The sequence below is a fragment of the Phragmites australis genome, chromosome 16 (genome assembly GCF_958298935.1).
Source record: "Phragmites australis chromosome 16, lpPhrAust1.1, whole genome shotgun sequence".
Classification (NCBI taxonomy): Eukaryota; Viridiplantae; Streptophyta; class Magnoliopsida; order Poales; family Poaceae; genus Phragmites; species Phragmites australis.
Window position 1 is genome coordinate 10,310,289 of NC_084936.1, and position 9,601 is coordinate 10,319,889.

The window sequence follows — 9,601 nt, forward strand, 5'->3', positions numbered from 1 at the left end:
TTGTATAAGGTAGTTTGTTAAGAAAAAAAGGATTATATGGTAACCACAAGGGAATTAATTGTATATGAATGTTTTGGATAGTTGGTTTCAGTATAGTTTATAACCAGAATACATAACTATTGAACTATTGAATTTTGTTACTGGCACCTAGGTTGGTAACCACCTTAGAAAATGGAGAAAGGTTTATAAAAAGATTCAAAAGCTCAAGAACCTAAGTGCCGCTCTTTGGGATGGGAACAATTGCACCATCAGGCTTGATCCAGGGCATTACAAAGACCATGTTAAGGTAAGCTTGTTGCATATTGCTTTAAGATTATGATAATTTTACGAGTGCATTACAATTTGTCTACCTGCAATTTGAAACTACCTTGGTAGTAATAATGATACAGACCATCTTTGCATTGGCTTGTTGGAACTACCACTAACTTGAAATGACAATAGCTTCAAGTATTTCCTATGTACACTAGTCTAATATAACTTACATGACAATGAAAAGAAGAAAATGAGCATTGTGCAGCTTCATTCCATACAATTGATATTTGAGATTAAGGCTATGCTAACTTTTGTTATATAGCTATCCAGTTTGTTTGGTATGCTATACAACTTCATATATAGATGTCTAGCTTCATTTTATACAACTTCATATATAGATGTCTTACTAAGTTTATGATAACTTTGTTTGGTTCTAATATATAGTTGTCCAGCTCTAATATATAACTCTTGTTATAGAAATCTGAGAGTGTTGTCATTTCTATCCAGTTCTAATATATAGCTCTTATATATATTATTAACTGCTTCTTGTTGGCATGTCATACATACTGCTTCTCTCTGCCAGCAACAATTTGCTCGTTACCCCTTTTGTAACATTCTCTGCTTGTTACATAAATCTGGGAGTGTAGTAATGTTTATACTACATTGTTGTATATTCAAAAGTCACTTTTATGCTATATTGTTGTATCTTCTGAAAGTCCAATATACACTTGCTGCATGTACTGAAATTTGTTTGAACTTGGCAGGATCACAAGGATTATGCTAACTTCTTGAACACTCCATTGGAACACTATCATGGGATGGAAACAATCTTTGGCAATGCTATGGCAAGTGGCAAGTATGTCAAGGGATGCAGTGAACCTCTTGCTACAGATGTGATTGATTTAGAGAAAGAGGATGCAACCAAAGGAACTAGAAATGGAAATGGTACAACAACAAATGAACGAAAATGTGTCGATGAAGCTACAATGTTAGCCAACATTGGTGAAGCTACAGCATCAAACACTATTGGTGGGAGTCCTCAGGCAATAGACTTGCACCAAAGAGGGCCAAGATTTTTGGAGTATGCGATGATCAATAGTCTTTACAAATTGACAAAGATATAGAAAAGATTGTCACTACAGATGCTGATATTCCAGATGGGCTTTATGCTTACTTATGTAAGAATGTTATTCAAGCAAGGGCGTTCAATAGCCTATCCTTGTCTAACAAAATGGTATGGGTTGCGAGGTATAACAAGAAGCACATTTCAGGTTGCTAGCGTGTCTGCTGATATGAGCATGTGTTTGCATTTTCTTGGGTGATGGAGATGGACAAGAGGAGGTTTATGAGATATATTATCAGTTCATATGAGCTATACTATCAGTTCATATGAGCTATATCATCAGCTTAGAATGAGACTCAGTTTACTTTTTGCTGATATGAGCTATATTATCAGTTAATATGTTGTTGGATTGATGAGTGTTGGCCGGTAAAGATTCTTGTATTGTCCACATTCAGATACTTGTATTGTCCCGATCAGTTTGTTTGTTTGACGGGTGATGTTTGAATGATGATCTGGTACTACTATCAGGTTGTTTGAATGATGTATTCTTTCCTTGATAGTTGATACAATGTTTGGTTAGTATTTTCAGTTAACATGTTGATTGATCTGTGTTTGTTGAGTTGTTGCATAAGTACCTGCGAATCTAAAAATACCTGCATGTATTGAGCTGAACTAATTACTAGCCAACACAATAAAGAAATCATCAGAACTAATCTGAGATGCGTATTTGCATGTTGGCTGAACTAATTACCTATGAATCTTGGCAAATATCTATATGCGTATTTGCATGTTAGCTGAACTAATCTGAGAGCATCAACACCTGTGAATCTGAAAATACCTGAATGTATCGAGCTACAAGAAGCAGAGCTAATCCATCGTACCAACAAAACAAGATTAGTACGAGCTCGTACCATCCCGTACAACCAACAAAACATAAGCATGTATCATCCCGTACAGCTAACCAAACATAATATTATACCATCCCGTACTTGAATCATCCCATTCAAAATGAACCATCCCATTCATATACCGTTCCATTCTAGCAATCAAACACAACGTAACTTTGCCACACAATTTACACAATGGACTGTTGCAAAATGGTCCCGAATGATCTTATTGCCTTTACGCCACCCCGTGGTTACAACAAAACCCTGGGCAATAGAATCAGGGAAACCGACCGGCGGCCAAATACCTGTTTCAGTTTCCCAAGATCCAGCAACGAGGTTCTCATGCGGCCAGCCGTTCAGCAACTGAAATTGTCTTTATCAGTGGAGCGTCCTGCCAGGAGCTAACGCAACCAAGATGTCTCTCCAAATAATCCAACTATAAAGACAGATATAAAGCTCATTGATGGGTTTTTCCTATATGCATGTTTGAGTTTTACGCAGTTAACTTTGATTTTGCGATTGGTAGTCAATGAGTGGTTCCAAACTCTGAGAATTAGGGATCAAATTTTTTTTCGTAGTACACGAATCAGCCAGCTAGAGTGGATCCACAGAGGGGGGCTACCCCTACTGGCTGGAATGGTTTTGAAAGAAGGAAGAAGAAGAGGGATGGGAGGTAGTGAGGAGCCAATACACTTCGACCCTAAGTCCACTACTGGACAGCAAGGCCAGCCTACATGTTGTCCTACTGATGCACTGTTATTCAGTTTTGTTTCAACCGAACACTCAAAAGTATTGAATAAAAATTCCTCATGTTTGAATTTTTCTAATAGAAAGAGTCCATTGATAGCGTAAGAAAGTTTTTTTCCTGATATGTTGCCTCCCATTTTCTAGTTTTTTGTTCCTCGCAGGTCACCTTTTTTATATTAGGCTAAATAATCTAATGCACGGTTTTTTTTCTGAATTGTTGACAGGTGCACCTCAGTCTTGGTTCAATTATTCCTTTTTTTTCTATGTAGGATTGGTGGTTTGAAACAACATGTGGAGACTAGAATGGAAAAATAAATCATACTAAATCTGGTACTTTCCTCCCTTAAAGAGTCATTTCGGGACATAGTAAAGTAATATAGCTGGTAGTGACACTAAGACACTACAATTGTATAATGGAATATTGACATGTTATATCTTATACCACCTTTGAATCTCTGACATGCTGCATACTTGGATATTTCAGGTGATAACTTTTAGCCGGCACATTTATCGACTGAAAATTTTACTTCATGGTAAGAATATTTGTTAGCACAGACCAAAAATCCTTGCATATTTGCCCATAAACTGAAAATGTCGAAGGTCATTTGCCTTGGATCAAGGCTGAAATGACTGTATATGCTATATGTTTCAAAATAAAATTGTAAATAATCCAAATTAGAAGAATTCTTTCATTTAAAATCTATCTGTATCTTTATCCTCTCACATTTGTTAATGATTCCAATGAACAATTAAGTTAGAAATATAATTTTGTGTAATATTATTCGGCCCATGGAGCCTGCATATTCATGATGATTACGAAGGACAAGGGAAACCTGAAATGGCTATATATAGCTAAATAGGATTACATTTTTTCCTTTAAAAAGGACATAAATGTCAAATTTATTTTATATTCAAAATGTTTTTTGTGGATTTGAAATGTGATAGCTAAGTACACCTTTTTAATACATTATTCCTATAAAAGCAATGTCAGATGTGTTCAAAAATTGATGCCCTACATGTTTGTCATCAATAGATATGCATCACTCAGCAATGCACCGAGACCAGCGTTATCATGGTATCCATTGTTAGAGGTGAAGTCTTTCTGGAGTTCTTCCCGTTTGTCCTTATCATGTGTCAATTAAAAAAATATAATATATTTGAACATGCATGATGATTCTGTTTTGAGATCGTCCTTGAAAAATTACATCTAGATTTTTCTCTTCACCATAATGATTTTGTTTTAAGATCGTCCTGAAAAATCTGTCTTTAAATGTTATGTTATTCTACACTCTTCTCAAAGTATACTTGCTCTTATTCCTAACAACCTCATTGGAGGTCTCAAAAAAGAGAAGCAAGCTGAAAACCCACATTCGAAGATTTATTTATTTGGCCACAATAGTCGGAGCAGGTAATAGCAAAATGTGAGAACCAACAATAGATGATACCCCTGTAGTTTTTCCTTACATGACGGCCGAAGTCCTCGTGTCACCTTGGTAACCTATGCCATCACTTACTCCATACCGCATATGGAACTTAACCATAAGTCACAGCAAGGCCTTGGTACAGCACGTCAATCCCAGGGACTGAACATGGGCGGCTAGGAACAACACCCTCGCTGGTATATCGACAGACCCAGCAAATTCAGGTTACACATTAACAGCATCAAGAAAATAATATGCTAATACAGTGGAACTTCTAGCTAGAGTGAAGCTGCAGGGTGCCAGGGTCAGGTCATGAAACTCCAGCTGATTCATGGCCAGGTCAAAGCCTGAAACCTTATAATTTGGAACTTAATCCAAATTAGAAGATTTAGTTCATTTAAAATCTATCTGTATCTGTATCCTCTCACATTTGCTAATGATTCAAACGAACAATTAAGTTAGAAATGTAATTAAGCTAATACAGTAGAACTACTAGCTAGAGTGAAGCTGCAGGGTCAGGTCATGAAACGCCATCAGCTGACTCATGGCCAGGTCAAAGCTTGAAAACATTCTTTGCAGAACCTCCACACATTCGCTTACCTCTCGTCAGCATCACTAAGCTTCTCTTACCAAAAGAACCGCAGCCACACTTAGTCATTCCACCATCTGCTGCGAAAAAATGAGAAGACTGGCACCAATTTTCAATTTTTATGGTCACTGTTAGCCTCTCTTAGCCTGGAGGGAAAACAATGCTAAACAAATTAACGTAGTTAATCGACAATGGATGGTTGCATGCTTCGTGGGGATTAAGGCAATGCTCCAGAATTCATGGAATGAGTATGCCATGTCATGTCTATCAACTGTCCTTCCCTCATGAACATGCCATGACATGATGGTATGAGTCATCCCAGCTTCCCAAATTGTTAGTAAGCCAGCAAAGAAACTTTAACTATTACAACATGTCCAGATTGCAAAGTGACAATGACATGGACACATGAAATATTTCAACTGTGTACAGGGAACTGCATAATACTACAGAATATCAATGATAAATGCCAAATGCACACACCTAGGAGATATTCAGGATGGCCTTCTCTAACTACAAGTATAAAGACAAACACCAGCAACGATGGTATTGGTGACAATGCAATGTCTACCAGATGATGATCATGTCCCAGAAACTCCACTTAATGAAGATGATGATCATGTCCCAGAAACTCCACCAAATGAAGATGATAATGTCACACATGAGAAACAGAGCATTTAGCAGAAACATGCAGATAATAAATAGGATGTAGTATGAAATCCATGATGGCATGCTAAAGTTCAAGATACATCCCCTCAGGCAGCAATCAATTTGCAGGAGCTCCATTCAGAATGCCTGCAAGGCCCCCAGCTGAATCCTTCCTTCGCCCAAAGGGATTCTTCGAAAATGTTCAAGATGTTAAGGAGTGCCAGGTTGATATGAACCACATTAGAGTCAAGTAACTGGAAAGTACACATCTAAGAAATAAAAGGAACCAGGCATAAGTATAAATATAAGTGTGGAATACGAAGAGATTATTAAACTGAAGAAAATTTAAGAAACAAAACAATCTTCAACTAGTAAAGGATATTGAATTCGCATTCCACCACGACCAGAACTAGGAATAACAGCACCCTGCAAAGTATGGTGTACAGCTGTAGCAGCATTCACATCCTGAAAAAAAGTCAGGTGTTCACACATATATGAGTAGGAAACAAAGGTGGTGCCATGCTAACAATACAATTAAGAAGATTTGTAACTACTTACCTCAAATTCAATAAAACAAACAGTGTTCCTGTCTTGGCGTAATAGTTTCATTTGTTTGTAACCAGGCTGCCTGAGAGGATATTGAGCAAAAACAGATATGATGTAATAACCACCGAAATATGCAGCAGATATACACCCAGTAGGCAAAAAGGCATCCACTTTTAGAATGTTTCTGTTTAGGGAGAGGCCATTGTCTGTATTTTTTTTTCAGGCAGTAATCTGTTCAGCTCAGAGGGAGAGGTGAGGGCAATCTGGTCTTCATGGAAAAAATTAGAATGCTCACATTGGTCAATGGTGTTTCACTGGATGGAAATGGTGAAAACAAACAACAAATTGCAGAACCGATGGCAAAAACAAAAAGTGATAAACATGATGACATAAGAAAAATTAGGATCTTCCTAACTGAAAAAAAAAACATTTTGTTAAGTGCAGATTCTTACACACTGAAGAGACTTCGCAATTCCTCTTCGACTACAGTTTCACCGAGATTACCAATAAAAAGGGTGTTGCATGGAGGATTATCTTTTGTGTTCTGCAAAAGCAAATTATAATATTTAATCAGAAATTATAACCTTAAATTGACCATGAACACTATGAAGCAGCTATCACTGCAGACCGAAGATAGACTCTCAACTATATTACATTAAATACTCAAATATCTGCCCTTTACATAGCTTCTTAAGTAACAAACCGAGATAATTCAAAGGAAAATACAATATTCCAGCAACAAAACTAATCAATCTCATTTCATCCAACTGTGAAGATTTTGTGACAAACAAGACTTAATATGCTTACATGCTAATGTACAGAAAACTTACGAGCACAAGAGAGTGATCAATAGAGTTTAGTTCATTAAGTTTCAAACACTGCTGACAGTCCAAATCATTAGTTGGAATGAAAGTGCTAGGCTATAAATGGCGTGACAATAAGTAAATATTTTGGCATGTTGGATAGGAAATCTAAAGGATACAATTATCTAAGCTAAATTATATCATAAGTCCAACTTCTAGGAATTATCCATTTGATTCCTTGTTCTCAAGTTTTATCCGGAGTCCCAACCAATGACAGGGATCAGTATGAGTAAAAGCAGTTGAATACCAGAGTCGAGAGCTTCCGGAAAAGTAAAACTATAATGACTTGCATTAAATGTTTCTAGAACTTAAAGATATCCAAGTAGAGATAGCAAGAGTATTGGTACCGCAATTGAATATTGTAAAGTAGTGTAGATATGCGAGCCCTAATTATGCTTTTTATATACACCAAACATGGACTTATGCAAACACTTCAGTTTACAAACTAAGAAAAACAAGTTGTGATTCAGAGAAGAAGAAAACTGATGAAGTGTGTGTGTCACACTGCACTTCCACTGGGCCTTTTTAAGACTAGGTTCAAAACAAAGTTATGATCCATGACAAACTAAATAGCTCAACCTTTTTATTTAAAATTGAGACAACATAACTCCCAAATTACCTGGACAGGAGCATATGCAGTTGGACCTGGTACAGGAGAAGGTGAAGTCATGGCTACCGGGGGCACTGGATAGGCAGCATAGGGGTTGTAAGGAGGCGGAGCTGCAATATAACTGAATAATAACCAAGAAGAAGAATGATAAGTTCTTTGATGGATGATTAACTGAGTGCAGGAACAAAATGAATAAACAATTTACCCTGCGGTTCCCCACATGGAAACAGCTGGTGGGGGTGGATGAAATGGAGGAGCGTAAGGACAATGAGTATAGTCTCCACCAGTTCGCAAGCGTTTACTTTGGTCCACAGCATTTGCATCAGCTCCCACACCTAAAATAGGTTTCAATCTTTCAACACATAATAAATATGCAGAACATTGTAGTAACCATACTATTAATAATATTAGGGGTTTAAATAATAGTCGAAGGAATAAACTAAGATCAAACCAGAGTGTTTTGTACCCAGCAAAAATTTATGGCAACATGAGTCTCCTACTAGAAACTGTTTTATGTTGCATATACTTATATCACAACATATAACTGATGGCTGCAACAATCTCCACTTAAATTAAAAAGCGCATTGCAAAGGTAGAATTTCTCTATTTATTTAGGTTTATCAAAAGATCAAAATGAGCATGGAAGCCCAACAAAAATGTCACCTTTCCCTCGTTGATTACTATCAGAAAGGTTTATTTGACTATGAAGGAAAGCAAACATATCATGGGCCAAACTTTTCTGGTTACAGTTCACTTTTTTTTTCTCCCGCCTGAACGTACCCAACATCCCAAGTTGTTCTCATCAAATTTCCAACCAACCAAAAGCTCAACACCACAGCAAAGGGAAGCCGCCCTCACCAACCAAGACATGTTTGGTGTTCCCTCTACCCCCACAACAACAATGTAATGCTACGGCAAATTAACACTCTATCAAGTCCAAATGTCCCTTAGATGATGTATATACTACTTGTGCTGCGGCAGCAAGAACATGTGCACGATAAGTCGTACCTCTCTTGACGAAGAGGTTCTTCTTGGCCATCTCGGTGTGCAGCGCGGCCTTGGACTCCGCGTCGAACACCAGATCCTGCAGAGGGCGAATACCTTGGGTCAGATCACATCCATCCAAACCCGGGAGAAGCGAACCTAGCCGAGCCGAGCCGAACCTGGAGCGCGGCCTTGGCGGCGACGGCGTGGTGCGCGGAGGAGAAGAGCGCGAAGCCCATGGGCTGGTCGCCCTTGAAGTTGATCTGGGAGGCCTCGAAGCCCGGGAGCCAGCGCAGCAGGTTGTGCAGCTCCCGCTCCTTGACGTCGACGGGGAGCCCCGTGATGAAGATGGTGCGGACCTCGTCGGCGGCGGCGGCGCCGGGCACAGGGGGAGGCGGCGGGACAGCGGCGCCGGCCGGGGCCCCGGGCGGAGGCGGCGCACCCGCCGCGGGAGGCCACTGCTGGTGGAACGGATGGATACCGGCGCCGGCCATGGGATCACCCTAACCCTACCTCTAGAGGGAGAGATTGCAGCTTCGGGGTTTGGGAGAGAGAGAGAGAGAGAGAGAGACAGAGAGCGCGCGATGGGGAATTGGGGATGGAGATGGGTTGCGGCGGAGACGAGGTGAGCCATGTCTCCGCCACGGGGAGGCGGCGGGGCGCCAGGCTGGCGACAGCGGTACTCCCATTCTTTTTTTCTTTTGAGAGAAATTCCTTCATTGCAAAGTTCATCTATTCTTATGTACCACTTAATATATGAATAACATGTAGAGTTCAGGTTCACATGTTATTGATATATCAAGAGAATGGATGACTTTTTAGTAGTACAGAAAGAATTTGTTCTTCTTCTTTGTTTAGGCAATTTCCGTGAGTTGCTCACATTTTTAAACTAATATAAGAATCAGATAGTACTTATATTTGATTTGTTTTCAAATATGGATAAGAATGTGAAGATTCTTAAATACAAATACGAATTGAAGAGAATATTTACTTA

General features: G+C 39.0%; 1 protein-coding gene across 2 annotated transcripts; it reads right to left on the bottom strand.

The window, feature by feature from the left end:
* Window positions 1-4,695: 4,695 nt before the first annotated feature.
* Window positions 4,696-9,326, bottom strand: LOC133895636 (uncharacterized). 2 transcript variants are annotated; one of them, XM_062336097.1, is made up of 8 exons: window positions 8,787-9,326; window positions 8,632-8,707; window positions 7,829-7,958; window positions 7,633-7,744; window positions 6,603-6,694; window positions 6,163-6,232; window positions 6,003-6,069; window positions 4,696-5,636 (listed from the first exon to the last, which is right to left on the bottom strand). In XM_062336097.1, exons 1-8 carry the CDS (start codon window positions 9,099-9,101, stop codon window positions 5,524-5,526), a joined length of 975 nt encoding a protein of 324 aa, XP_062192081.1. In that variant the 5' UTR covers window positions 9,102-9,326; the 3' UTR covers window positions 4,696-5,523. The 2 variants fall into 2 exon arrangements, with proteins under 2 accessions (XP_062192081.1, XP_062192080.1); XM_062336096.1 differs by having other exon boundaries at window positions 4,696-5,802; window positions 5,985-6,069; window positions 8,787-9,324.
* Window positions 9,327-9,601: the final 275 nt, after the last annotated feature.

What these genes read in the sequence shown, in the direction of transcription:
- LOC133895636 (XM_062336097.1), bottom strand. Translation starts at nt 9,101, where the DNA reads ATGGCCGGCGCCGGTATCCATCCGTTCCACCAGCAGTGGCCTCCCGCG. An exon ending in CCGCCAAGGCCGCGCTCCAG is followed by an intron (nt 8,708 to 8,786) that starts GTTCGGCTCGGC and finishes CGCCCTCTGCAG; the next exon opens with GATCTGGTGTTCGACGCGGA. An exon ending in TTGCGAAGTCTCTTCAGTGT is followed by an intron (nt 6,233 to 6,602) that starts GTAAGAATCTGC and finishes ATATCCTCTCAG; the next exon opens with GCAGCCTGGTTACAAACAAA.